The sequence below is a fragment of the Saimiri boliviensis genome, chromosome 6 (assembly GCF_048565385.1).
Source record: "Saimiri boliviensis isolate mSaiBol1 chromosome 6, mSaiBol1.pri, whole genome shotgun sequence".
In the NCBI taxonomy this organism is placed as follows: domain Eukaryota; kingdom Metazoa; phylum Chordata; class Mammalia; order Primates; family Cebidae; genus Saimiri; species Saimiri boliviensis.
In genome coordinates, this window is record NC_133454.1 from 122,934,970 (window position 1) to 122,962,538 (window position 27,569).

At 46.5% G+C, this 27,569-nt stretch overlaps 1 protein-coding gene across 6 annotated transcripts in view; it reads right to left on the reverse strand.

The window, feature by feature from the left end:
* The window catches only part of PLAAT3 (phospholipase A and acyltransferase 3), a 47,453-nt gene that overhangs the window by 18,224 nt on the left and 1,660 nt on the right, over positions 1–27,569 (reverse strand). For 2 of the 6 annotated variants that reach the window (XM_010335953.3, XM_039471184.2), the window contains one exon: positions 7,698–7,800. In XM_010335953.3, the coding sequence (XP_010334255.1) occupies positions 7,698–7,800 (103 nt within the window). Of the gene's footprint in view, positions 1–7,521; positions 7,585–7,697; positions 7,801–24,879; positions 27,279–27,569 lie in introns of those variants that run through there. The other 4 variants (XM_074401616.1, XM_074401618.1, XM_074401617.1 and 1 more) reach the window with 4 other exon arrangements.

Genomic DNA, 27,569 nt, shown 5'->3' on the forward strand with positions numbered 1-27,569 from the left:
GTCCTGGGAAAGGCCACCAAGGCTGAGAGCTGGCCCCAGCCGGGCATCTGACCTTGCACCATCCACAAAGGATAAGCAACATGTGGAAGGATCAGATGCGTGGCTGTGGGCCTTTGGGGAAGGTGAATGTGTTCTCTGGGCCCTAGTTTCCTTATCCAAAATGAAAGGGAGTGACGTTCCATGATTTCTTGTGATTTTTTTCTTAATCTAGAGAAGCTGGTCTTCTGTACCTCATGACACTTAAGTGGCCCGCTTGGTTATGCAAATACGAGCCAAGAGCATCCTCATCTACCTGAAAAGAGAAGATGGGAGCCTTTTTTTTTTTTTTTGAGAGGGAGTCTCACTCTGTTGCCCAGGCTGGAATGCAGTGGCACAATCTCAGCTCATGGCAACCTCTGCCTTGCTGGTTCAAGCAATTCTCCTGCCTCAGCCTTCCAAGTAGCTGAGACTACAGGCGCTCACCGCCATGCCCAGCGAGTTTTTGGTTTTGTGTTTTGTATTTTTTAGTAGAGACAGGGTTTCACCATGTTGGCAAGGAATATTTCGATCTCTTGACCTCGTGATCCACCTGCCTCAGCCTCCCAAAGTGCTGGGATTACAGGCTTGAGCCACAGCGCCTGGCCTATGGGAGCCTTTTGTGATGGCATCAGGGCTACACCTACTTGACCACACAAAAACATGGCTGGGTTTTCCGGGGTCCCAGCCCTTCTGTAAACAGAGGGACCAAAACACACAGCTGTCCCCCTAGCTATGATGCTAAGGAGGCCCAGTGGGTACACCGGCACAGCCCAGGCCAAGGCCCTGGGCAAGGAAGGGCCACAAAGCTCCAGAAATGAAATGATCTTGAAGACAAGGAGGCTGGTTTCAACATGAAGAGCAGGATGGTGGACAGAGAAAGCCAATGCCAGCACAGACCAACCATTCCTCCCAACCCAAACAACCTCTACAGTGCCGGAAGAGGCATGTGCTGGGCATGATGATTGAAAAAGTGGGTATAAGCTGGGGACGGTGGCTCACACCTGTAATCCCAGCACTTTGGGAGGCCAAGGCAGGCAGATTACTTAAGCCCAGGAGTTTCAGACAAGCCCCTTCCAGGTCGGGGCTTGCTCTGCTCGGCTTTCCAAAGACCACTAAACCTTTTCAGCCTGAGTGCAATGCCAAGATATCAGAAACTCAGGGAATTCAGACTTGCCAGGAATAGGGCACGTGGTGCTTGGAGGAGTCACTGAAGTAAATCAAAGAGAGGGTGCCTTATCTGAGTGCTGAGTCTGCGGGGAGGCTGAGCTCCTGAGGCCCACCCAGCCTCAGCTCCCAGGCAAAGTGGGTGACAGCGCTGGGACTCAGAGGAGGCAAGCAAGTTGCCTGGAGCCCAAAATTTCAGGAGGTACGAAATCTCAGGGCCATGCAAGTGCAGAGCCAACAACCAAGAGTAAGGACATCTTTAAACTTGTATCTAGATACCACCCAGAACAGGGGTACCCTGTGCTCAAGCTGGCAGTCAGAAGCTCTGGCAGTCAGAAGCTCTGGGTTCTAACCTCAGCACATCACTGACCAGCTGAGTGATCTGGATCTCTCACTTTACTTTGCTCCAGAAATCCTCAAATACACCTTAAAATTGATGCACAAATACATATCAATATAGTAATTTAAAGTTCCTTCTTTTTTTTTATTTTGAGACAGAGTCTCGCTCTGTTGCCCAGGCTGGAGTGCAGTGGCGTGATCTCAGCTCACTGCAATCTCCTTCTCCTGGGTTCAAGCGATTCTTGTGCCTCAACCTCCTGAGTAGCTGGGACTACAGGTGCACATCAACACGTTCAACTAATTTTTGTATTTTTAGTAGAGATGGGGTTTCACCATGTTGGCCAGGCTGGTCTTGATCTCCTGAACTCAAGCGATCCACACACCTCGGCCTCCCAAAGTGCTTGGATTACAGGTATGAGCCATCACACCCGGCCTAAAGTTCCTTCTTTTAAAAAGTCTACAAAGAAAATATGAAGTGAACAGTCACAGAAAGGGCACGTGGATACGGCAATCGATCAGTGACTGGATTTGGGGACAGCGTGGACTGGGCAGTGCAGTATTGTGGCAAAGTCACAGAATCAAGCCAGGCTGCCTGGGTTTGGGTCCTGCCTGCCCCCTTACCCATTTTGCAATCTTGGGCATGCTTCTTAACTTCTCTGAGCCCCAGTTCCTTGTAACATAGGGACAGAAATAGTCCCTTCTGCACGGGCAGCTGTGAGGATTAAAGGGGTTGGCCGCAGAAGATGCTTTCACTGGTGTATGGCACAGGGTGGGCACTTCAGCAAGCCCATAAGCTTCCTCCCAACTCTAATTTCTACAATGTTCTCAGTAGCAGGAGGTCAGTCCCCCTTGCCTCATCTATCCCACATGATTCCTGTGAAGCTCAAGTGAGACGCAGGTAGAAGCATCTTTTCCTGTGAAGAAACATCACTGACCCAATGATCTGTGACACACCTGTCGCCTGTCCACATGGGCGCTTGTCATGCCTTCCCCACCCTCTATCTACCACACACACATGCTCGGTGCATATATTGTGCAAGGTGCTGGAGTCAGTGACATCATCTGGACAGCAGGCATGCCGCCAAGCAACTCCCACGCTACTGAGAAGACATGGACAGTGAACAAATACACAAAATAAGATACTTGCAGGTACCAACAGACACTATGGAAAGAGAGAGTAAAGTGACATGGCGAAGATGCCCAGGAGAGGCTGCCAGAGCTCGGGTTGGGGAGGACGCCCCAAGGAAAGGGCGTCTGAGCTGAGGCTTGAATGATGAAGCATCTAGAGCAGAAGGAACAGCAGGAACAAAGCCTGCAGGGAGAAGACAGCGTGGCACACCAAGAGGCAGCAAGGAGCCAACATGGCTGGAGTCTAGACACCCAGGAAGGGGGAGGAGAAAGACGAGTCCCAAAGACACAGACTAGGCCAGACCAGGCCAGGCCCTACAGGGCAAAGCACAGACTTCTTGTTTTGTTTTGTTTCTGTTTGTTTTGGTTTTGGGGGGTTTTTTTGTTTTTTTGTTTTTTTGTTTTTGAGACGGGTTTCACTCTCACCCAGGCTGGAATGCAGTGGCACAATCTCAGCTCACTGCAGCCTCTGCCGGTTGCTCATGCCTCAGCCTCCGAGGAGACAGGACTACACTGGCGCATCACCATGTCCGACTAATTTTTGTATTTTTCTTAGAGACTGGGTTTTGCCATGTTGGCCAGGCTTGTCTCCAACTCCTGATCTCAAGCAATCTACCCGCCTCAGCTTCCCAAAATACTGAATACTGGGATTATAGGTGTGAGCCACCACATCCAGCCCTCAATTTATACTTTCTTTCTTTTTTTTTGAGATGGACTTTCGCTCTTGTCACCTAGGCTGGAGTATAGTGGCACAATCTCGGCTCATTGCAACCTTCACCTTCCGGTTCAACTGATTTTCCTCCCTCAGCCTCCCAAGTAGCTGGGATTACAGGTGCCCACCACCATGCCCAGATAAGTTTCTGTATTTTTAATAGAGACAGGGTTTCACCATGTTGGCCAGGCTGGTCTCAAACTCCTGATGTCAGGTGATCTGCCCACCTCGGCCTCCCAAAGTGCTGGGATTACAGGCATGAGCCACCGTGCCCGGCCCCATTTACACTTTAAAACAATCACACCAGCTGCCCGTGAATGAGGAACTGGCCGTGAATGGCAAGAGGCAGAGAGACCAGACAGAAGTGGCAGTACCACCAGGCGAGGGAGGGCGGTCACTTACACCAGGGGTCCTGCAGCAGGGATAGTAACAAGTGGACAGAGCTGGGGTCTGTTTCAGAGATAAAGCCAACAGGATTCCCCGATAGATTCGACATGGGCTGGAAAAGATGGAGAACGACTCCTAGGCTTTAGGCCTGAGCCGCTGAATGGTGTCTTCCACTGGAGCCTCCCATTTGGGACACGTCAAGTTCGAGATGCCAGGTGGACACCCAAGCGGAGTTACCAAGTAGGAGGTTATGCAAGTCTGAAGCTGAGGGGGGATCTAAATTGAGGGTCTGAGCTTAAGAGACATTGACAAATAGAAGGCACTGGAAGATAAGAAACCCAGTGAGGTCACCTGAGCTCAACGTAGTAGGGACGTGGGAGAGGAGGAGGAACCCACACAAGAGACCAAGAAAAAAGGGTCCAGCGGGAGAGGAATAAAGTCAGGTGCCAGGTGGACAGCAGGAAGGTCACTCGCGTCAAACGCTGCAGAGAAGCCGAGTCAGCTGTGACGGGACTTGGCTTTGGCAAGATGTGGAAAAGCCTTTTCCTACCCTTGAGAACTGCTCTGGCAGGGGAGAAAAGAAACAGAGTCTGAGAGCAAAACTCCATCTCAAAAAAAAAAAAAAAAAAGAAAAGAAAAGAAAAAAGTGGGTGTGAGTAGAGGGGACAGAGGCAGAAGGAGAAGTGAGGAGCCGGAGGCGGCCATGCCGACAAAGCTGTGATGAGATCTGTGCTGTGAGGCGTTAACCAGGGAAGGACGTGAGGCAGGGTGTTGGTCTGATCAACTGGAGATATTACAGCTGTCTCTATGTTGACAGGAATGACTCAGCTGGGAGGGAGAAGATGACAATACAGAAGGAGGTGTGGAATTTGAGCAGCAAAGTGCTTATGAAAGGAAGAGGAAGGGGTTGGGGGCACACGGGTAAGGGGTGACATCTACTCTGGCGACTTCTGATAGGATGTAGAGACACAGAGACTCTGGTTACTTCTAATAGGTGAGGCCACTCCTTAGAATTAAAGGGGTATACAAAAGACATGTTCAAGGGCCAGGCACCATGGCTCAGGCCTGTAATCCCAGCACTTTGGGAGGCCAAAGCGGGTGGATCACTTAAGGTCAGGAGTTCGAGACCAGCTGAGCCAACATGGAGAAACCCCTGTCTCTACTAAAAATACAAAACTTAGCCAGGTGTGGTAATGCACACCTGTAATCCCAGCTACTCCAGAGGCTGAGGCAGGAGAATTGCTTAAACCCAGGGGGCAGAGGTTGCAGTGAGCCGAGATTGTGCCACTGTACTCTAGCTTGGGTGACAGAGCAAGACTTTGTCTCAGGGAAAAAAAAAAAAAAACGAATGTCCATAGCAGGTCTATTCATAGCAGTCAAAACTCGCAATGAGTCTGACATCAGAAAAATGGATGATAAATTGTGGCATATTCATATAACAGAAAATACACAGCAATGAAAAAGAACTCCCACTACTCACAGCAGCATGGATGACTCACAAAGGCATGATGTCTGCTAAAAGAAGCCAGACGCAAAAGAGCACAGGCTGTGTGACTCCTCTTCTATGAAGTTCTAGAACAGGCAGAACTCATCTACGGCAGGGAAAGCTAGAATGGAGGTTGCCTGGGGCGAGGGGTCAGGAGAGGACATTGTAGAGGCAAGAGAGAGCCTCTCAGGGTAAGTGGCACCATGGAAACGTTCTAGAATTTTTTCTGGGGCACTGTTACATAGATGGGTTTTTTTTTTTTTTTAATTCACTGAATGTATACTTTACTAGGCTTGTACATTTTATAACGTTTATGTTATACCCCACTTGTAGTTAAAAGCATAGGAAAAGGGTGAGAGGGCCAGGTGCGGTGGCTCATGCCTGTAATCCCAGTATTTTGGGAGGCCGAGGCAGGCAGATCACCTGAGGTCAGGAGCTCAAGACCAGCCTAGCCAACATGGTGAAACCCCATCTCTACTAAAAATACAAAAAATTAGCTGGTTGGGTGCCTGCAGTCCCAGCTACTCGGGAGGCTGAGGCAGGAGAATCACCTGAACCCAGGAGGCAGAGGTTGCAGTGAGCTGAGATCACACCACTGCATTCCAGTCTGGGCAACACAGCAAGACTCTGTCTCAAAAAAAAAAAAAAAAAAGGGTGAGGAATTCTCACAAGAGTTCTCCAACTTAAGTATTCATATCCTCAGTTTGCAAAGGAAACCAAGGCTGAAGAAGAGAAACTGGATTCATAATCAAGTCTCTCTGCCCAGACACCTGCACTCTGCCCAGGAGTTTTAAGCTTAAGAGTTGAGTGTGTTACATACAAAGTCACAGCATAAAAAAACACATCAAAGCAGAGCTCCCCCTTCAGATGCCCCCTCAATCCCTCTAAAGCAGTGATCCCCAACCTTTTTAGCACCAGGGACTGGTGTCATGGAAGACGATTTTTCCATGGACTGGGCAGCAGGGAGGGATGGTTTCAGGATGATTCAAGCACATTACATTTATTGTATTTTATTTCTATTATTATCACATTGTAATACATCATAAAATAATCATACAACTTACCATAATGCAGAATCAGTAGGAGCCCTGTTCCTGCAACTAGACAATCCCATCTGGGGTGATGGGTGACAGTGACAGATCATCAGGCATTAGATTCTCATAAGGAGTGACATGGTTTGGCTCTGTATCCCCACCCAAATCTCATGTCAAACTTTAATCCCCACGTGTCGGAGAGGGACTTTCATGGGAAGTGACTGAATCATGGGAGCAGATTTCCCCCATGTTGTTCTCGTAATAATGAGTGAGTTCTCACAAGATCTGACGGTTTAAAAGGGTGGCACTCCCCACCTCCTGCCACTATATAGGACCTGCCTTGCTTCCCTTCACCGTCCGCCATGATGGGTCAGTTTCCTGACGCCTCCCTAGCCATGCAGAACTGTGAGTCAATGAAACCTCCTTTCTTTATAAGTTACCCAATCTCAAGTAGCTCTTTATAGCAGTGTGAAAACAGACTAATACAAGGGGAGCACAACCTAGATCCCTGTGCAGTTCACAGTAGGGTTTGTGCTCCTATGAGAATCTAATGCTGCTGCTGATCTGACAGCAGGTGGAGCTCAGGTGGTAATGAGAGCAATGAGGAGCGGCTGTAAATACAGATGAAGTTTCACTAAATTGCCCACCACTCACCTTCTGCTGTGCAGCCCAGTTCCTAACCAGTACCAGTCCATGGCCTGGATGCTGGGAACCTCTATTCTAAAGAACCCCTGGGGTTCCAGGCTGGGCGCAGTGGCTCATGCCTGTAATCCTAGCACTTTGGGAGTCCAAGGCAGGCAGATTGCCTGAGCTCAGAATTTCCAGACCAGCATAGGCACAGTGAAACCCTGTCTCTACTAAAGTAAATGCAAAAAATTAGCCAGGTGTGGCAGCATGCACCTGTAATCCCAGCTACTCAGGAGGCTGAGACAGGAGAATCACTTGAACCTGGGAGGCAGAGGTTGCAGGGAGCCCAGAGTGCTCACTGCACTCCAGCAGATGGCTGGAGCTACGGAGCAAGACTCTGTCTCAAAAAAAAGAAGAAGGAGGAGGAGAGAAGAAAGAAAGAAAGAAGAAGAAGAAGAAGAAGAAGAAGAAGAAGAAGAGGAGGAGGAGGAGGAGAAGGAGGAGGAGGAAGAGGAAGAGGAAGAGGAAGAAAGAAAGAAGAAGAAGAAGAAGGAGGAGGAGGAGGAGGAAGAAGAAAGAAGAAAAACCACCACCACCACCACCCCCGGAGGTTCCAAGGAGCTGACCTTGAACACACGGCCCCACACCAAACTGCCCCACATCAAGCTTCTTGTAACACTCAGTGACAACTGCCAGTAGAGAAGCAAGAAGAATGTCAGGGTCACCTGTTACCCATAGTTCCCCATCCCCTCCCTTCCCAGCCCCTGGGGCCCAGCACAGTGGAGGTCCTGTGTGCCCTTACTTGGAGGGGCCAGGTGGACCACATATCCATCGCCAACGTAGATGGCCCAGTGTCTGTAGAAAGGGCGAAATATCTCAATCAGGTCTCCAGGCTTAGGCTCTGGCTGCAAAACCAAGAACAGGGCTGTTAGAAGCAGCATGAGATTGTGGAACCAGGGCAGGGCTCAATTAGGAAGGTGCAGCTGAGTGGTGCCCAGCTATGAGCTCAACAGAACACATATCCTGAGCCCTGCCCTGCCAGGTCCAATGCCAGTCCAACTTCACAAGCTTGTGACCCAGACTTGTAGGCACCACGGGCCTGCCTTCTGTCAATACAAACTGCCAAGTGCAAATCTAAAAGGTTTCTTCATGAGCTGAAGTCTCTGCCTTATTATATCTAGGAATATTCTTTTTTCTTTGAGATGGAGTTTCGCTCTTGTTAACCAGGCTGGAGTGCAATGGTGCGATCTCTGCTCACTGCAACTTCCGGCTCCCGGGTTCAAGCAATTCTCCTGCCTCAGCCTCCTGAGTAGCTGGGACTACAGGTGTGTGCCACCATGCCCAGCTAATTTTTGTATTTTAGTAGAGACGGGGTTTCACCATGTTGACCAGGATGGTCTCGATCTCTTGACCTTGCGATCCACCCGCCTCGGCCTCCCAAAGTGCTGGGATTACAAGTGTGAGCCACCGCGCCCGGCCAGGAATATTCTTTATTGAACTCTTACTCTGAGCCAAACACTCCACTCAGTGTTTTACAAGATGGCTCAATAAATCCACACAAGCATCCAGCAATGAACCCCATTTTATGGATGAGGAAATCAAGGCCTAGAAATGCAAAATAATTTGTACAAAGACACATAGCTCATGAGTGACCTGGCCAGGACTGAACACCCCGCTGGTTGATTCTCAGCCCAGTTTGACCATCAACTGTTATGGAAACACCACCAGTTATGTGATAGAGCTGCCCATCTGGGGTCCAGGCCAGAGGCTGCTGGATCTGGAGGGCATCCCACAGACACTCCCCACCCTGGCCTGGGCCTGATGAAGAACTGATATCAGTCCCCAGCAGTAATGCCCCCCGGCAGCTCAGCCTGACACTGAGGTGTGTGAGTGCACATTGAGTATGTGTATGAGGGTGGATGCAGGAGTGTAAGAGTACGTGTGAGTGTGAGTATGTGCGTGGGAGAGAGTGCGTGTGTGGGAAGGGGAAGGTAGGGAGGGCACAGTAAATGTTCTCACCCTGTTAGGGGAGCATGGGGCAGAGTTTGAGAAAACTTCAGAGAGGTTCAAGATCATGTCCATTCAACATTATCCATGTCCCAGCATCAGAGCTTGCACTAAGTGCTGGGGGAAGGGGAGTTCTGACTCTCACCAGAATCAGGGGTAACAACCTTCTCTGGTCCAGGCCAACTTTAAACACCTTTAATGAGCAAAGAAATCAAGCTTTTAGGACACCTAGAGACATAGCCCATCAGAGGGTGTTCTGGCCCCTTCATCTTTTGCTGGAGTTTTCAGCTACAGTTAGGGCTGAACTGCCCTCAGAACAGTGAAGATACGGGGTGGGGGCTCTGGCTTGCTTGTACCTAGGGGCAGATCCATAGGGATTTGCCCACATCTCACCACCAAGCTTGGTGGGCCTACCAAAGAGATTCCATCAAGGATGAGGGATGGGGGGATTCATCCTTGGGGACTCATCCTCTCCTGGGCACAAATGATGCGCAGTGGGTAATAGCCAATCACAACTCTACAGAGCCTATGAAGGAAGGCCAAGGGCCAATTCACTTATTATTTCACAGAAACATGAAAACTACCAACAGGTAGCACACGTGGCAGGGAATTTTACAGATAAATCATGCTCTTTTTGTTGCAGTAAATACAATTTATCTTCCAAAATAGAGGGCACTCAGTTCTTACTAAGAATCTATTTCAGAACAATGGGCAATGGTCATGATTTATGAATCCCATTGTTTTCCAGGAAAAAAAGGAGTATTCATTGTTTGGGGGATTCGAGAATCCCAAAAAGGAATTTAAGCAGGGATCTCCTCAAACAGACAAGGACATAAAGACTGGGCAGATACCCAGCCCTGAGGGAGGATGCAGGTTGGAAAAGGAAGTCGTGTGGTCGAGTACTAAGCAGCCTGCAATATGCAGAGACAGGGAGCTCACCTGCTCCACGTAAATACCAACGAGAGGAGCCCTCACATAGAACATGCTGCTCTTTTCTTTTTCTTTTTGAGACAGGATCTCACGCTGTTGCCCAGGCTGGAGTGCAGTGGCACCATCACGGCTCACTACAGCCTCGACTTCCCCAGGCTCAGGTCATCCTCCCACCTCTGCCTCCCGAATAGTTAGGACCACAGCTGCGCACCCCCATGCCTGGCTAATTTTTACATATTTTTAGTAGAGACGGGATTTTGCCATGTTGCCCAGGCTGGTCTCAAACTCCTGGGCTCAAGGGATCCTCCCACCTCAGCCTCCCAAAGTGCTAGGATTACAGACATGCACCATCACACCTGGCCCCATGCTGCATTAATTCAGAACTTATTACAATGACAAAAAATAATTTTCAATATTACAATAGTTCAGGCAGAAAAAGTATTCCGTTATCTACCAAAAAAAGAGTGAAAAAGTCATACCCAAAAAGCCACATACTATATGTTCCATCTACATGTCATTCCAGAGCAGGCATAACCAGAGCACAGAAAATTGGTCCAGGATTGTCACAGGGGTTGAGGAGAGGGACTGACTACCAAGAGGCATGAGGGAATTTCAGGGGTAAACTCAGAGTCTCTCTCTGTCGCCCAGGCTGGACTGCAGTGGTGTGATCTTGGCTCACTGCAACCTCCACCTTCCAGGTTCTAGCAATTCTCCTGCCTCAGCCCCTTCAGTAGCTGGGACTACAGGTGCATGCCACTACGCCCCGGCTAATTTTTTGTATTTCAGTAGAGACAGGATTTCACCATGTTGCCCAGGCTGGTCTTGAACTCCTGAGCTCAGGCAGTCCACCCACCTTGGCCTCCCAAAGTGCTAGGATTACAGGTGTGAGCCACCGAGCCTGCCCCCTTATTCTTCTACATCTTGTTTGTGGCAACGGTTCTGCAATTATATGTGTTCATTAAGACTCACAGAAGTAAACACTGAAAGGGTAAATTATAACAATTTTTTTAAAGAGTCTAAATTTTCAAAATAAATAAAAATTTAACCAAATTTTAAATAATTTTTAAATATTTATTTACAGTTTGGAAGGAAAAAAGCTGAATTTTTTTTTTTTTTTTTTTTTTTTTTTGACACTCAGCCAAATTGCCTATTCTTTGTAAGGACAAGAGATACATATTTCCAGGTCAAGCGCGGTGGCTCACACCTGCAATCCAGGACTTTGGGAGGTCAAGGCGGGCAGATCACCTGAGGTTGGGAGTTTGAGACTAGCCTGACCAACATGGATAAAGCCTCTCTCTAGTAAAAATACAAAATTAGCCAAGTGTGGTGGCAGGTGCCTGAAATCTCAGCTACTCAGGAGGCTGAGGCAGGAGAATCAATTGAACCGGGAAGCAGAGGTTGCCGTGAACCAAGATCGCACCATTGCACTCCAGCCTGGGCAACAAGAGTGAAACTCCATCTCAAAACAAAGAGAGAGAGAGAGAATACATATTCCCAAGCACAACACATAATTATGCTCAAGCTCAACACATACTCCACTCAAGAAAACTTCGTTTTGAAAATGAAGTAAAAGACAGTGGGCCACCCATGGAGAACTACACACTAGTGAGGAGCAAGGACTCAATGTTCACATGGCAACTTGGATATCTCTAAAAGACACTGCTGAGTGGAAAAATGGGGATGAGCTCTGTCACACAACACCACTTACATAAGTTAAAGATACCCGGCCAGGGCTGGGCACGGTGGCTCAAGCCTGTAATCCCAGCACTTTGGGAGGCCGAGTTGGGTGGATCACGAGGTCAAGAGATCGAGACCATCCTGGCCAACATGGTGAAACCCTGTCTCTACTAAAAAAATACAAAAAAATAGCTGGGCATGGTGGCGCGTGCCTGTATCCCAGCTACTCAGGAGGCTGAGGCAGGGGAATTGCCTGAACCCAGGAGGAGGAGGTTGCGGTGAGCCGAGATCGCGACATGGCACTCCAGCCTGGGTAACGAGTGAAACTCCGTCTCAAAAACAAAACAAACAAACAAACAAAAAAAGATACCCGGCCAGGCGCAGTGGCTCATGCCTGTAATCCCAGTACTTTGGGAGGCCGAGGCGGGTGGATCACCTGAGATCAGGAGTTCAAAACCAGTCAGGCCAACATGGTGAAACCTCACCTCTACTAAAAATTCAAAAATTAGCTGGGCGTGGTGGCGGCCCTTATAATTCCAGCTACTCAGGAAGCTGAGGCTGGAGAAGTGTTTGAACCCAGGAAGTAGAGGTTGCAGTGAGCGGAGATTGCACCATTGTACTCTAGCCTGGGTGACAAGAGCAACACTCTGTGTCAAACAAAAGAAAAAACTTCGTCTCAAAAAAAAGAAAAAAAAAAGGAGGGCACAGTGGCTCACTCCTGTAATCCCAGCACTTTGGGAGGCCAAGGCAGGCAGAGCACTTGAAGTCAAAAGTTTGAGATCAGCCTGGACAATATTGTGTAATCCCCCCTGCCACCATCTCTACTAAAAATACAAAACTTAGCTGGGCGTGGTGGTTCACACCTGTAATCCCAGCTACTTGGGAGGCTGAGGCAGGAGAATCACTTGAACCTGGGAGGCAGAGGTTGCAGTGAGCTGAGATCACCTCACTACCCTCCAGCCTAAGTGACAGAGTGAGATTCTGTCTCCAAAAAAAAAGCGAGATTAAAGGGAACTAATAAATACACAAACACACAGGAGAGGGGGGTCTTGCAGGGACCAGCAAGGACAGGGTGCTATGAACTGAAGATACAAATAATTCACCTCACCGCTAAGATCCACCTAGAAAAACAAGTACTTACCATTATACGCATCACCCATCTCAGCTGAATCAAAACTAAGAATGCAAAAACTCACGTTTTAAATTTAAAAGTATAAAAACTGCAGTTCATGGGCCAAATTTGGACCTCTGCCTGTTTCCATCTGGCCTGACTGCAAGCTAAGAATGGTTTGTATCTTTTTTTAAGATGCATGGGGGAAAAGTCAAAGGAGAAATCGTATGTTGTGACACATGAAAATTACATGAAATTCAAATTTCAGTGTCCATAATGCTTGAGTGGAACACCTCCAGGCCCATACATTTACACTGCGTCTGTCCTGATTCCTCTCTGCAACAGCAAGGTTGAGTAGCTGTGACAGAGATCATATCGCCTGCAGGATCTAAAATGTTTACTATCATGGCCATGCGCAATGGCTCATATCTGTAATCCCAGCACCTTGGGAGGCCAAGGCAGGCGGGTCACTTGAGGTCAGGAGTTCGAGACCAGCCTGGCCAACTTGGTGAAATCTCGTCTCCACTAAAAAATATAAAAATTACCTGTAAGCCTTTTTCTCCCCAGTTCACCCTTTCTCGCCAGGTAATCCCGTGTGGATAAAGGACGGGAGTCCAGCCCCTCTAAAGCCACAATGGAAAGGACCTCAGCCCTGAGCCTGACCAATCCCACAGCTGTGAAGGTCGAGGGACTCCCAGCCTGACTCCACCACAGCCGTGTAAACACCAGCAGCAGCTGGGACTTAGACCAAGGCCAGGACTGCAGAATGACTTTCAGAAAGACAACAAGCCTTGCTCCAGCCACATCGGAAGCTGGCTGGTCCACGCACGGCCGAAGCGTGGGGAGATTCACTGTTGGACTTGTTCTTAATATTTGGACTTGCACAGTAGGAACATTAATTTTGAAGAATGCCCTCAGTATGTACACCAGGTAGGACAGAAAAGTTACTCTTTTGTCCTGAAGTTCTTATAAATGTAAGGAGACACAGACGGGACCCTGTTTCTATAATGGTACTCAGTATAAGGTATGTACTCCATGAGACGGAGTGTTCTAATAATAATAGGTGTTTCTCTGCTGCTCCCTTGTCTACTCCCCCGTTCCTTCAGATGATTAGGGGATTCATCCCTACTGTAGTTAGCCAAAAAGTGACATCACAAGTGTATTATATGCAGCATTATCAGTGTGTTTCTTCAGAAAATCTGGAGAGTGAGAATGGAAGTGAGACCTCTCACTAATATCATAAGGTGGTGAGGGTCTCAAAGTGGGGAGTGAAGAGGGAGACTCAGTCGTCTCAAATCAACTTCCCTTTTTTCCTTTTCATTCCTAAGATGGTAAACTGAAATGCTTCTCATTCCTCAGACTGTAAACTGAAACCCCTTTTTCATATGTAATTCCTAAGACTACAAACTTCCCTTTTCCTAAGACTGTAAACTGAGACCCTTTTCATATGTTAAGCTATGAACCTAAGATTCTTCCACGGGCAACATCTAAAGTATAAGCCTATATAAAGAAGGAACCTTCTTTTGTTAGGCGAGCTTGGATATTGGGCAAATATGCCACCTGGCTCCCAGCTGAATAAACTCCTTCCTCCAATTAAAAAAAAATATATATATATATATATATATATATATATATATATATATAAATTAGACAGGTGTGGTGGCACGCTCCTGTAGTCCCAGCTACTCGGGAGGCTGAGGCATGAGAATCTATTGAACCCAGAGGCAGAGGTTGCAGTGAGCCAAGATCATGCCACTGCACTCCAGCCCGGACGACAGAGCAAGACTCAATCTTAAATAAATAAATAAATAAATAAATAAATAAAATAAAATAATAAAATGTTTACTATCTGCCCCTTTACAAAAAAAGTTTGCTGACCCCTATTGTAAAAGAGCCTACAGTGATTCCAGGAATCCCACTGAACTGCCTCGTCAGGCCATTTTCTGTTCCAGGAACAAAATCAGGGCCAGCAGAGTGCCTGGGAAGGGAACTGCCTCCTCCATGGCAAAGTTCAGCTGACCCGCAGCCCACACAGTGACCAAGGCTCTCCCACACAGCTCCCGCAACAACAGTGGCAGGGCTGAGACTGCACCCACGGGATTTCAGAACAAAAAGCCTTTATCTCTCCACAAAAGCAGCGTTACAAAAAGCTGCATAGCAACTATTTCCCTTAGCAAGCAAACTAGGAGCAATTTCTGGTCTCCGAAATTCATATTTAAAAAAAAACAACCTGGGGCTGAGTGTGGTGGCTCACAACTGTAATCCCAGCACTTTAAGAGGACGAGACGGGCGGATCACCTGAGGTCGGGAGTTCGAGACCAGCCTGACCAACATGGAGAAACCCTGTCTCTACTAAAAATACAAAAAATTAGCCAGGCACGGTGACACATGCCTGTAATCCCCAGCTACACAGGAGGCTGAGACAGGAGAATCGCTTGAACCTGGGAGGTGGAGGTTACAGTGAGCTAAGATCATGCCATTGCACTCCCACCTAGGCAACAAGAGCAAAAAACTCCATCTCAAAAAAAAAAAAAAACCTGGCTGCTGGGCTTAATACCTAGGTAATAGGGTTGATCTGTGTAGCAAACCACCATGGCACACATTTACCTATGTAACAAATCTGCACATCCTGCAGTTCCACATCCTGGAACTTAAAACTTGAAGAAAAAAAAAGAAAATAAAAAAATAACCCAAACAACTATCAATAAGGACTAGTTAAGTGAATTATCCTATATCCACACACACACAGGCATTAGAGAGAGCAAGGTGAATTTACATGAGCAGACATGGAAAGATTAATTAAGAAAAGCAATTGAAAGACATGATTATTCCATTGTTGCTTAAAATATCTTTAGGCCAGGCATGGTGGCTCATGCCTGTAATCCCAGCAATTTGGGAGGCCGAGGTGGGTGGATCACTTGAGGTCAAGAGTTCAAGAGCAGCCTGACCAACATAGCAAAACCCAGTATGTACTGAAAATACAAAACTGGGCATATTGGCACACACCTGTAGTCCCAGCTACTCGAGAAGCTGAGGCAAGAGAATCGCTTGAATCAGGAAGGCAGAGGTTGCAGTGAGCTGAGATCCCGCCACTGCACTCCAGCCTGGGCGACAGAGCAAGACTCCATCTCAATAAACAATTTTTTAATATATTTATACATAAAATGTATCATACACTACATATGAGCTAAGGAAAATAACCAAGCTGATGTATATTACATACACAACAGTGAGTGGTTGGGATTCAGGAACTTTTATACTCTATGTTACATTATTTTATTGTTTGAATTTTCATTAATATGAATTACTTTGACAATAAGAATGTTAAAAAGTATTTAAAGGGGAAAAATTACTCATGTTGATGGACTTGCAGTTTTTAAGTTGGGAAATGTAGATATCATCTGTTGCCAAACCTAATGAAACTGTGAGAAATTAGATTAGAGAAAAAAAGAGTGGACTGAGTCTGTGACAGTCAAATGGGCAAAACAACCATCCAGTAACAAAATGGCAGGATTAAATTCACACATAACAATATTAACATTAAATGTAAATGGACTAAATGCCCCAGTCAAAAGACACGGACTGGCAAACTGGATAAAAAGTCAAGACCCATCAGTGTGTTATAGTCAGGAGACACATCTCATGTGCAAAGACACACATAGATTCAAAATAAAGGAAGAAGAAATACCAAGCAAATGGAGAGCAAAAAAAGGCAGGGGCTGCAAGCCTAGTCTCTGATACAACAGACTTTAAACCAACAAAGATCAAAAGAGACAAAGAAGGGCATTACATAATGGTAAAAGGATCAATGCAACAAGAAGAGCTAACTATTCTAAATATATGTGCACCCAATACAGGAGCACCCAGATATATAAAGCAAGTTCTTAATGGCCTACAAAGAGACTTAGACTCCCACACAATAATAGTGGGAGACTTTAACACTCCACTGTCAACATTAGACAGATCAATGCGACAGAAAATCAACAAGGATATCCAGGACTTGAACGCAGATCTGGACCAAGTGAACCTAATAGACATCTACAGAACTCTCCACTCCAAATCCACAGAATATACATTCTTCTCAGCACCACATCACACCTACTCTAAAATTGACCATGTAATTGGAAGTAAATCACTCCTCAGCAAATGCAAAAGAACAGAAATCATAACAGTCTCTCAGACCATAGTGCAACTAAATTAGAACTCAAGATTAAGAAACTCACCCAAAACCACACAACATGGAAACTGAACAACGTGCTCCTCAATGACAACTGGATAAACAATGAAATGAAGGCAGAAATACAGATGTTCTTCAAAAGCAAGGAGAACGAAGACACAATATACCAGAATCTCAGGGACACATTTAAAGCAACATCTAGAGGGAAATTTATAGCAATAAATGCCCACTCATACGAGGAGCAAGGAAAGGTCTAAAGTCGACACCCTATCATCAAAATTGAAAAAGCTAGAGGAGCAAGATCAAACAAATTCAAAAGCTAGCAGAAGACAAAAAATAACTAAGATCAGAGCAGAACTGAAGGAAATAGAGACACAAAAAACCATTCAAAAAATCAATAAATCCAGGAGCTGGTTTTTTGAAGAGATCCACAAAATAGACCACTAGCCAGGCTAATAAAAAAGAAAAGAGAGAAGAATCAAATAGATGCAATAAAAAATGATAAAGGGGATATCACCACCAATTCCACAGAAATACAAACTGCCATCAGATTATTACAAACAACTCTGTGCACATAAATCAGTAAACCTGGAAGAAATGGATAAATTCCTGGACACTTACACCCTCCCAGGACTAAACCAGGAAGAAGCTGAATCCCTGAATGGACCAATAACAAGGTCTGAGATTGAGGCAGCAATTAATAGCCTATCAACCAAAAAAGTCCAGGACCAGATGGGTTCACAGCCGAATTCTACCAAATGTACAAAGAGGAGCTGGTACCATTCCTTCTGAAACTATTCCAAACAATACAAAAAGAGAGAATCCTCCCTAACTCATTTTATGAGACCAACATAATCCTGATATGAAAACCTGGCAGAGACACAACTGAAATATAAAACTTCAGGGCAATATCTATGATGAACATCAATGCAAAAATCTTCGATAAAATACTGACAAACCAAATGCAACACCACATCAAAAAGCTTATTCATCAAGTAGGCTTCATCCCAGCAAGGCTGGTTCTACATACACGAATCTATAAACGTAATCCATCACATAAACAGAACCAAAGATTAAAAACCACATGATCATCTCAATAGATGCAGAGGCCTTTGACAAAATTCAACAGCCCTTTATGCTAAAAACTCTCAACAGCCGGGCACGGTGGCTCATGCCTATAATCCCAGCACTTTGGGAGGCCGAGGCAGGTGGATCACGAGGTCAAGAGATCAAGACCATCCTGGTCAACAAGGTGAAACCCCGTCTCTACTAAAAATACAAAAATTAGCTGGGCATGGTGGCGCACGCCTGTAGTCTCAGCTACTCAGGAGGCTGAGGCAGGAGAATTGCTTGAACCCAGGAGGCGGAGGTTGCATTGAGCCGAGATCGTGCCGTTGCCCTCCAGTGTGGGTAACAACAGCGAAACTCCGTCTCAAAAAAAAAAAAACCTCTCAATAAACTAGGTGTCAATGGAACATATCTCAAAAAAATAAAAGCTATTTATGACAAACCCACAACCAATATCTTAATGAACAGGCAAAAACTGGATGCATTCCCTTTGAAAACTGGCACTAGACAAGATGCCCTCTCTCACCATTCCTATTCAATATAGTATTGGAAGTTCTAGCCAGAGCAATCAGGCAAGAAAAAGAAATAATGGGTATTCCATTAGGAAAAGAGAAAGTCAAATTGTCTCTATTTGCAGATGACATGATTGTATATTTAGAAGACCACATCCTCTCAGCCCAAAATCTCCTTAAGCTGATAAGCAACTTCAGCAAAGTCTCAGGATACAAAATCAATGTGCAGAAATCACAAGCATTCCTGTACACCAATAACAGACAAATGGAGAGCCAAATTATGAGGGAACTCCCATTCACAATTGCTACAAGAAAGTAAATTATCTAGGAATGCAAATAACAAAGGATGTGAAGGACCTCTTCAAGGAGAACTACAAACCACTGCCCAAGGAAGTAAGAGAGGACACAAACAGATGGAAAAACATTCCATGCTCCTGGTTAGGAAGAATCAATATCATGAAAATGGCCATACTGCCCAAAGTAATTTATAAATTCAACACTATCCCCATCAAGCTATTATTGACCTTCTTCACAGACCTGGAAAAAAGCACTTTAAACTTCATATAAAACCAAAAGAGAGGCTGCATAGCCAAGACAATCCTAAGCAAAAAGAACAAAGCTGTAGGCATCACACTACCTGACTTCAAACTACAGTACAAGGCTGCAATAGTCAAAACAGCATGGTACTGGTACCAAAACACAGATATAGACCAATGGAAGAGAACAGAGGCCTCAGAAGAAATACCACACATCTACAACCACTGATCTTTGACAACCCTAACAAAAACAAGCAATGGGGAAAGGATTCCCTGTTTAATAAATGGTGTTGGGAAAACTGGCTAGCCATGTGCAGAAAGCTAAAACTGGACCCCTTCCTTACACCTTACACTAAAATTAACTCCAGATGAATTAAAGATTTTAAACATAAGACCTGACACCATAAAAACCCTAGAAGAAAACCTAGGCAATACCATTCATGACATAGGCGTAGGCAAGGACTTCATGACTAAAACACCAAAAGCAGTGGCAACAAAAGCCAAAATAGACAAATGGGATCTAATTAAACTTAAGAGTTTCTGCACAGCAAAAGAAACAATCATCAGAGTGAACTGGTAACCAAAAGAATGGGAAAAAAAATGTTTGCAATCTACCCATCTGACAAAGGGCTAATATCCAGAATCTACAAAGAACTAAAGCAGATTTACAAGAAAAAAAAAAAAAAAATTCAAAAGTGAGCAAAAGATATGAACAGACACTTTTCAGAAGAAGATATTTATGAGGCCAACAAACATATGAAACAATACTCATCATCACTGGTCATTAGAGAAATGCAAATCAAAATTACATTGAGACACCATCTCACACCAGTTAGAATGGCGATCATTAAAAAATCTAGAGACAACAGATGCTGGAGAGGATGTGGAGAAACAGGAACACTTTTACACTGTTAGTTCAAGTGTAAATTAGTTCAACCATTATGGAAGATAGTGTGGCAATTCCTCAAGGATCTAGAAACAGAAATTCCATTTGACCCAGCAATCCCATTACTGGGTATACACCCAAAGGATTATAAATCATCCCTTTATAAAGACACATGCACATGTATGTTTATTGCGGCACTGTTTACAATAACAAAGACTTTGAGCCAACCCAAATGCCCAACAATGATAGACTGGACAAAGAAAATGTGGCGTATATACACCATGGAATACTATGCAGCCATAAAAAAGAATGAGTTCATGTCCTTTGTAGGGACATGGATGAAGCTGGAAACCATCATTCTCAGCAAACTGACACAAGAACAGAAAACCAAACACTGCGTATTCTCACTTATAGGCAGGTGTTGAACAACGAGAATACATGGGCACAGGGAGGGAAACTTCACATACTAGGATCTGTTGGGGGGTGGGGAGTTAGGAGAGGGACAGCAGGGGGTAGGGAGGGATAACATTGGGAGAAATGCCTGATGTAGGTAACAGGGGAATGGAGACAGCAAACCACCATGGCATGAGTGTACCTATGCAACAATCCTGCAAGATCTGCACATGTACCCTGGAACTTAAAAGTACAATTTAAAAAAGAAAAGTTGATGGAAGTCTTTTAATGAACATCTGTATACCTGCCACAAAGATTGTGTGATTATGTGATTATGTGATTATTTGCATCATCACAAACACGTCCATCTATTCATTCCCTCTGTACAGTATCTTTTTTTTTTTTTTTTAATTTAAGAACTAACACACTGAGGGAGTCCCAGGCGATGTCAGGGCAGTGACAACACAGCCAGCTCTTGATGTGTGCTCAAATTCACAGGGTTCCTGACTCCAAGCCTGCAGCCTTGGTCGGCAGCTGTGGCTCTCCTACCTGAGCCTGCATGAATTACAGGAGAGGGAGTTGCAGACATGCAGGGTCACCATGGCTTTTTGGCAATTCCCCTCCTCCACGCTGGAGGGCTAGGTGTAAGCGGCCATTGACACCCCTGGAGTATTCCTTCACCTTGAGAGAATGCCCACCTTTGCCTTCGAGGGCAAGTAACCCATTCACTGGCTGAGCTGTGCGCCAGGCACCAACCCTAAGCACTTGAGCTCTGTCTGTGACCAGAGCGTGAAGCCTTTGTTTAGTAGCAGGAGACGAAAGATTTTTTTTTTAATACCTTAGTAGAACGGCGTGGCGGCTGACACCTGTAATCCCAGCACTTTGGGAAGCTGAGGCGGGTGGATCACCCGAGGTCAGGAGTTTGAGACCAGCCTAGCCAACATGGCAAAACCCCGTCTCTACTAAAAAAAATAAAATAAAATAAAAATAAATCAGCCGGGCATGGTGGTGCGTGCCTGTAGTCCCAGCTGCTTGGGAGGCCGATGCAGAAGAATCACTTCAACCCCGGAGGTGGAGGTTGCTATGAGCCGAGATCGCGACACTGCATTCCAGCCTGGGCAACAGAGTAAGACTCCATCGCAAAAAAAAAAAAAAAAAAAAAAAAACCTTAGTAAATAAGTACATCATCTAGAATATGAGAAGAGATCCCAAACAAACAGAAAGGGAAAAAGGGCGGGGGGAAAAAAAAAAAAAAGCAGAGCGCCGGTGGGGTGGAGGCAGGGGACGCCATAGGAAATAGAGGGTCGGGAAGACTCTCGGGCAGGCGGCTGGGGATGGGCCCTGCAGATGGCTAACACCTCCGGCAGAGGGGAGCAGCCGAACAAAGGCCCCGGCGCGGCGCGAATCTGAGCAACAGCAGGGAAAATGGCAGGCTGGAGTCGGGGGTGAGGGGAGGGCAGGAATGGAACTGAGGGCAGCGGGGCGGGCAGCAACGCAGGACCTGGCAGCGCTACGCCATTGCCTCTGACTGTCACTGGCAGGGGCCACTGCCAAGTTTAGAACACAGGAGACTCAAGATACAACTTGGGTTTTAATAAGGTCCCTCTGGCTGCTACGTTGAAAAGAGATGAGAGGTAGGGTGCAAGGGAGAGGCAGAGGGTCACCTGCCCAGGGCAGCTAGGAGGCAACTGTGGGGAACCGGGGGTCAGGGCGATGGGTGGTAATGGATGCTAGATCTCCTCTGAAGCTGCCCACAGACTGTGCTGATGGAATGAGGTGGGGTGTGAAGGAAAGAGGAGTCAGATGACTCCACGGGGTCTGGACAGAGCAACTGGGAGGCTGGGATGGGGCTGTTTAGAGACAGAGTAGGCTGGGGAAGAACTGGGCACTCATGCTGGGCAGCGGGTATCCCAACGAGAGGCAGGGACACAGCGCACACATCAGTATGGAGCTCAGCATCATTGTTTCGAATGAGGATCACCTGTGATCCTTATGAGATCAGCTCCTACTGAGAGTTGGGAGGCAAAAGCCTGGCTGAAATGTGTTTGAGAGAATGGGGGTGCAGTGGCATGTGCCTGTAGTCCCAGCTACTCAGGAGGCTGAGGCTGGAGGATCACTTGAGCCAGGAGTTCAAGGCCAGCCTGGGAAACATAGGAGACCCCATCTGTAAAATTTAAAATAATAATAATAAGGAAGAGAAAGAGAGAGAGTGGGAGATTAACTGGAGATAATGTCAAAGAGACCCCCTGAGCACCTGAGATTTTGTCTCGGTCTTGAAAGATGAGGGAAACCTGTACATGGTACAGACATAAGTCAAACCCAGATCAAAGGACATCCAAATCGTGTGCACGGTACTGCAGTTATAGAAGCTGGTGGGAAGGAGGTGGCTTTTAAGGAGGTGTACGGAGACGGGCAAGCAGGGATAGGAAGGAGACCGCCCAAGTCTGGCTTTTTTTTTAAAGTTCCCAGGTGATTCTACTGTGCATCCTGGTGTGAGAACACAGGAGAAGTGTTGTCTAAAGGGGACGGGGGCGGGGAGGAGAAGACTGAAAAGTTGGGTGGAGATGGACAGTCATGGCTCATTTCACAGGTGAGGAAACTGGAGCTAAGGGAGGTGATGCCACCTACCCAGGGCAGCCAGATAGTGGCAGCTAGCTTCTTCCTCCCCCTGCAGAGAGAAAGAAGACAGCCCCGCCCTACAGCGGAGTTTAGCCTTCTCCAGTCAAGGCCCCTCCACATGCACCCACGCAACCCTGCCTCAGTCTAAGACCCCCGGCTCTGGCACTGTGAGGGACCAGGGAAGACAGTGAGGACACTTTCAGAATAGTTTTTAACCCAAGAGTTGAAACAAAACAAAAAGAATGTTTTTCTTTCACTCAAAGCTAGGCAGGAAGCATTCCAATCCACCTACGAACCATATGTCTCAGCAGAGTTTGGGGATTTGGGGTTGTTTATTTCAGGACTACAAAAAATACAGAAAGTGGGATAAAGAGCATGAGTGCTCTGTTTTTAAATCAAGATGGATTTGATTTTCAGAAACAGCACAGTGATTACACACCTGGGGCTCTGTGTTCAAATCTGGGCTCTACTACTTACTGACTATATCGTCTTGGGCAAGTTACTAATTTCTCCTAGCCTCAGTTTCCTCAGCTGTAAAATGGGGATAGGTACAGGGCCTGATTCGTGGGATTATCATGAGGATCAACTAAGTTAATATCTAAGAAACACTCAGCAAATAGGGCTGGATCCATAGGAGCCATTCAATAACTGGCGGGTTTTACTGCCACCGTTCCCCAGGATGTTGCTGTTATTTTTGATTTGGAAAGGTCACAGACAGCTCTGGGACCAGCTGGAGACACTGTGGAGGTTGTGAAACCCAGAATGAAAGCAATTCTCCACGTGCCCAAAACCACATTCTGTGGTGAGTGTGGAAAGCCGTAACCTCGCCCCCTTCACTTCTGACACCCTGGGGGAAAAGCTTGTGATAGGAGGAAAGGCTGAAGCCCAAGGCGGGTGTATAGAGAGAGGCAAGCTGGGGATAAGAAGGAGACGGGAGGAGAGGGCAGGCAGGGCAGGGGGTTCCAGTTGGGACTTCCCAGTTGGGAGTGTTGGTGCCAAGGTTTTAGGGAAAGAAAAATAACCCTGAGGAGCTAGGCGGCTATTTTCTGAGGCTGCATTCCCAGAAACAGGGCCCAGTCCACCCCTGAGGGCCTCAGCTGAGCCCCCCTGTACTCCATTGCTGTGTGATATCCAGGGATCACTTCACCTCTCTGGGTTTCTCTGGTAAACAGGGCTAAGCCCCATCTGGCAAGGTTTGTGTAAGGAATAATTGAAATAACGGAAGTGAAAGCTGTAAAAGCACTTATGCCTGCAAGAGTGTTGAGACCCCATGCCAAAGGCTGGAGGAGGACACGGAGGAGGAGGGCGAGGAGGCCCGGCTGCCCAGATTCCCAGTCTCGGGCACAGAGAGAAGGCAGAGAAGGGATGAACAGCAGCTGGCCTGACACTTTACACTTTCCCTTATTACCACCCTGTGCCCAGTCCTCCTAGCAAGTGGGTGAAAGATAGTGGCAGCTCTGGCAGGCACCAGGCCCAGCCCCAGTAGCCTAAAGGTCATGGGAATCCTGGAAAAAGAAGCGAAACTCCTCCACCCTCCCAGGCTGTGACCATATTCTCCTACATGGCAAACCTCGCCCTCTGGTGAGTCTGGAACTGCCCCTCTACTCACCCCTGCCCCCCACTACCACCAAGCACTGCTGGGGGTTTTCACTTGTTTCCTTGAATCCTTAGAAGAGCCCCAAGTTACTGATCGAGAAACTGAGCTCAGAAATGGGAATTAACTTCCCTAAAGCCTTGCAGCTCTCCGGAAAGCAGCACCAGAACTCCGCTGCACATCTGCCTGAACTTAAAGGTGAGGCTCTTCCCCCTGCACCAAGTAATTCACACCAAGGTACTGACGTTCAACCACTGTGCTCCCACGGCAAAACTGGCCTCTGCCTCCACGCACTCTCGGCCTGAAATGCCCTTTGGCTGTCCACCTGGAAGATTCCTACTCATCCCTCAAGATCGGCTCAATGTGTCCACTCCTCAACATGTCCCCTGAAGCCTCAGCAAAGCAAGCTGCTGCTGTGCCACCACAGCCAAGCCAGAGCCCTATTATTGGATGACTGTCATTGTTAAGCCTGACCTGTGGAAAGAAGTGATCCGTTTCCATGCCCAGGCTGCCAGCATTCCAAGGGCCAGGATTCCGTCTACTTCACCAGCATCCAGCCTGGCACTTACAGTGTCCTCAGCAGAGGTTTATGGCCAGGAGGGACGGACGGCTTCCTCTTCGAGCCTCTCTCAGCCTGTGGCTGAATGGGGATGAAACCCTGCAAGGCCTGAAGCCCCAGTTGCTATTTAAGAAGGGTCCTCTTCTCCTCTTCTCTTCCCTCCCCTCTGCACCTTAACTAGTTCCGCAGAGATCCATCAGAACATCAGGCAGACTTATCACAGAGCAGTCCATGAAGGAGTCTAGACTCACAGAACACGGAAGGCTTATAAATTTCCTCATATTATGGAGCCTCAGTTTCACTTTGCGGTTTTGTTTCCTCGGCAGCAGCTGCTGCCACAGATTTGAGGATGGGGCAGGTGGGGGTGGAGGGGGAGGGAAAGGGTCCCCACCCACTCATTCTAGCAAACTTGGAACACAGAGAGGAGTGAAATAATCACAGCAGGAGGCATCACAAGCTGAACTAAAGGGCTCCAGAAACTGTGGACACAGCCTCTTCCAGCCCCAGGAGAGTCCGGGGAGCTGCTTCAACAGCCAATAACATTTGTCAGGCCCCCCAAAAAAAAGCCCATAGCGGGGAGGCAGAAGCTGTCCTTCCCCACTGTAGACAAACAGGAGCAAGTTTTCTGTAAAGGACAGCTTTGTTCTGGGTTTTTGTTTTTGTTTGGGTTTTTCTGCAGGGTCTCACTCTGTCACCCAGGCTGGAGTGCAGTGGCGCAATCACGGATCACTGCAGCCTCCACCTCCGGGGGTCAGGTGATCTGCCCACCTTGGCCTCTCAAAGTGCTGGAATTACAGGCATGAGCCACCACATCTGGCCCAAAGGGAATTTCAAAACAATAATAAAACCTACCAAAAGTAGGTCTGCCTTTTATTATTACCATGTGCTGGCCATTTTAAACCATGTCCGTGATAAAATACCACTCCCCCAAAAAATGTCTTATTGATCTTAATTCTAATTGCTGCAGTTATCATTGAGAGTTAATCATATACATGTGAGCCTTCAGTTAGCACATTTTTGTTTCTTATGCTTCTAAAAATTTTGTCTCCTACATGGAGGTTAAATCAGAAAACAGGCAGTTACAGTCAGTTCCTGAAACACACAGATTCAGCCACAAGTTCTGTTTCAGCAATCAGTTCCTAAAGGCTCAGAATAATTTGAACTCATTTGATACAGTTTATGTAGCCAGTCTCTTTGGTCCTACATCTTTCTGTGTTTCAGCATAAACCAGCCTGTCTCCCAGTGCCAACGGAAACTGAAAGAATGATGTTTGAAAGCCTGGGTGATTTTTCACCATTTCTAAAGCAATGGATTAAATAAATGTCAAGGTTCGCTATCACTCAACCACTTTCTCTGATTTTTGCAGAAGAAAAGCTTGGGGAATTTTGCCAAATAAAACTAAAATGTATGACGAATTGTCTGGTGAAGAATTTTGTGGTTGTTGTTGTTGTTTCATTTTTAGAGATGGGGTCTTGCTATATTACCCGTGGCAGCTTCAAACTCCTAGGCTCAAGTGATCCTCCCACTCCGGCTCCCAAAGTGCCGGGATTACAGTTACGAACCACTGCACCCAGCCTGTCTTAGTGAAAATGTTTCTAACAAGGAGACATTGAAGCTGCTAGAACTGATTAAAGAAAAAACGACCTAGGCAGTATTGCAATGTCTGGAATTTATAATGAAATGGGATTTTTATAAATCTCTCCTAAACTAATCCTAATGTTTAAGGCTTTTCCTTTGTCTACTTTTATATGAAAGCAGCTTTTGAAATTAAAATTAATAAAAAGTGTTCTTCAATCAACTGTGAGCAAAGACGGACTTGTAAATATAGCTCCCCTGAATACTAAACATGAATATGCAAAGATCGATTTGACTCAATGTCATGGCCAACTTGTCAGAAGTTTCCAAAATCGAAATTGTAGTGTTATTATTATTCACCACTAATACCAGCCTATATGTAAGAATAAGTTTTTCCTTTTTTCAAAAATACATTAATGTGATTACAACCTACTAATCCATTACTTTTTCTTGCTTTTGCACTATCACATTTACTTTATTTTTCATTTTTCATTTTTTTGCTGTCATGATTACATATATGAGGTTCAATAAAAGAAAATGTTCTCTGTGTTTCTTTCTGGATGTTATTACTATTCATTGCATGATTATTGCTAAAAAAATGTCAAATAGAGGAGAAGGATATTAAAAAGTGACCACTCGGCCGGGCGCGGTGGCTCAAGCCTGTAATCCCAGCACTTTGGGAGGCCGAGGCGGGTGGATCACAAGGTCGAGAGATCGAGACCAACCTGGTCAACATGGTGAAACCCCGTCTCTACTAAAAATACAAAAAATTAGCTGGGCATGGTGGCGCGTGCCTATAATCCCAGCTACTCAGGAGGCTGAGGCAGGAGAATTGCCTGAACCCAGGAGGCGGAGGTTGCGGTGAGCCGAGATCGTGCCATTGCACTCCAGCCTGGGTAACAAGAGCGAAACTCCGTCTCAAAAAAAAAAAAAAAAAAAAGTGACCACTCAGCTGGGCGCGGTGGCTCACGCCTGTAATCCCAGCACTTTGGGGGCCAAGGCGGGCGGATCACAAGGTCAGAGGTTTAAG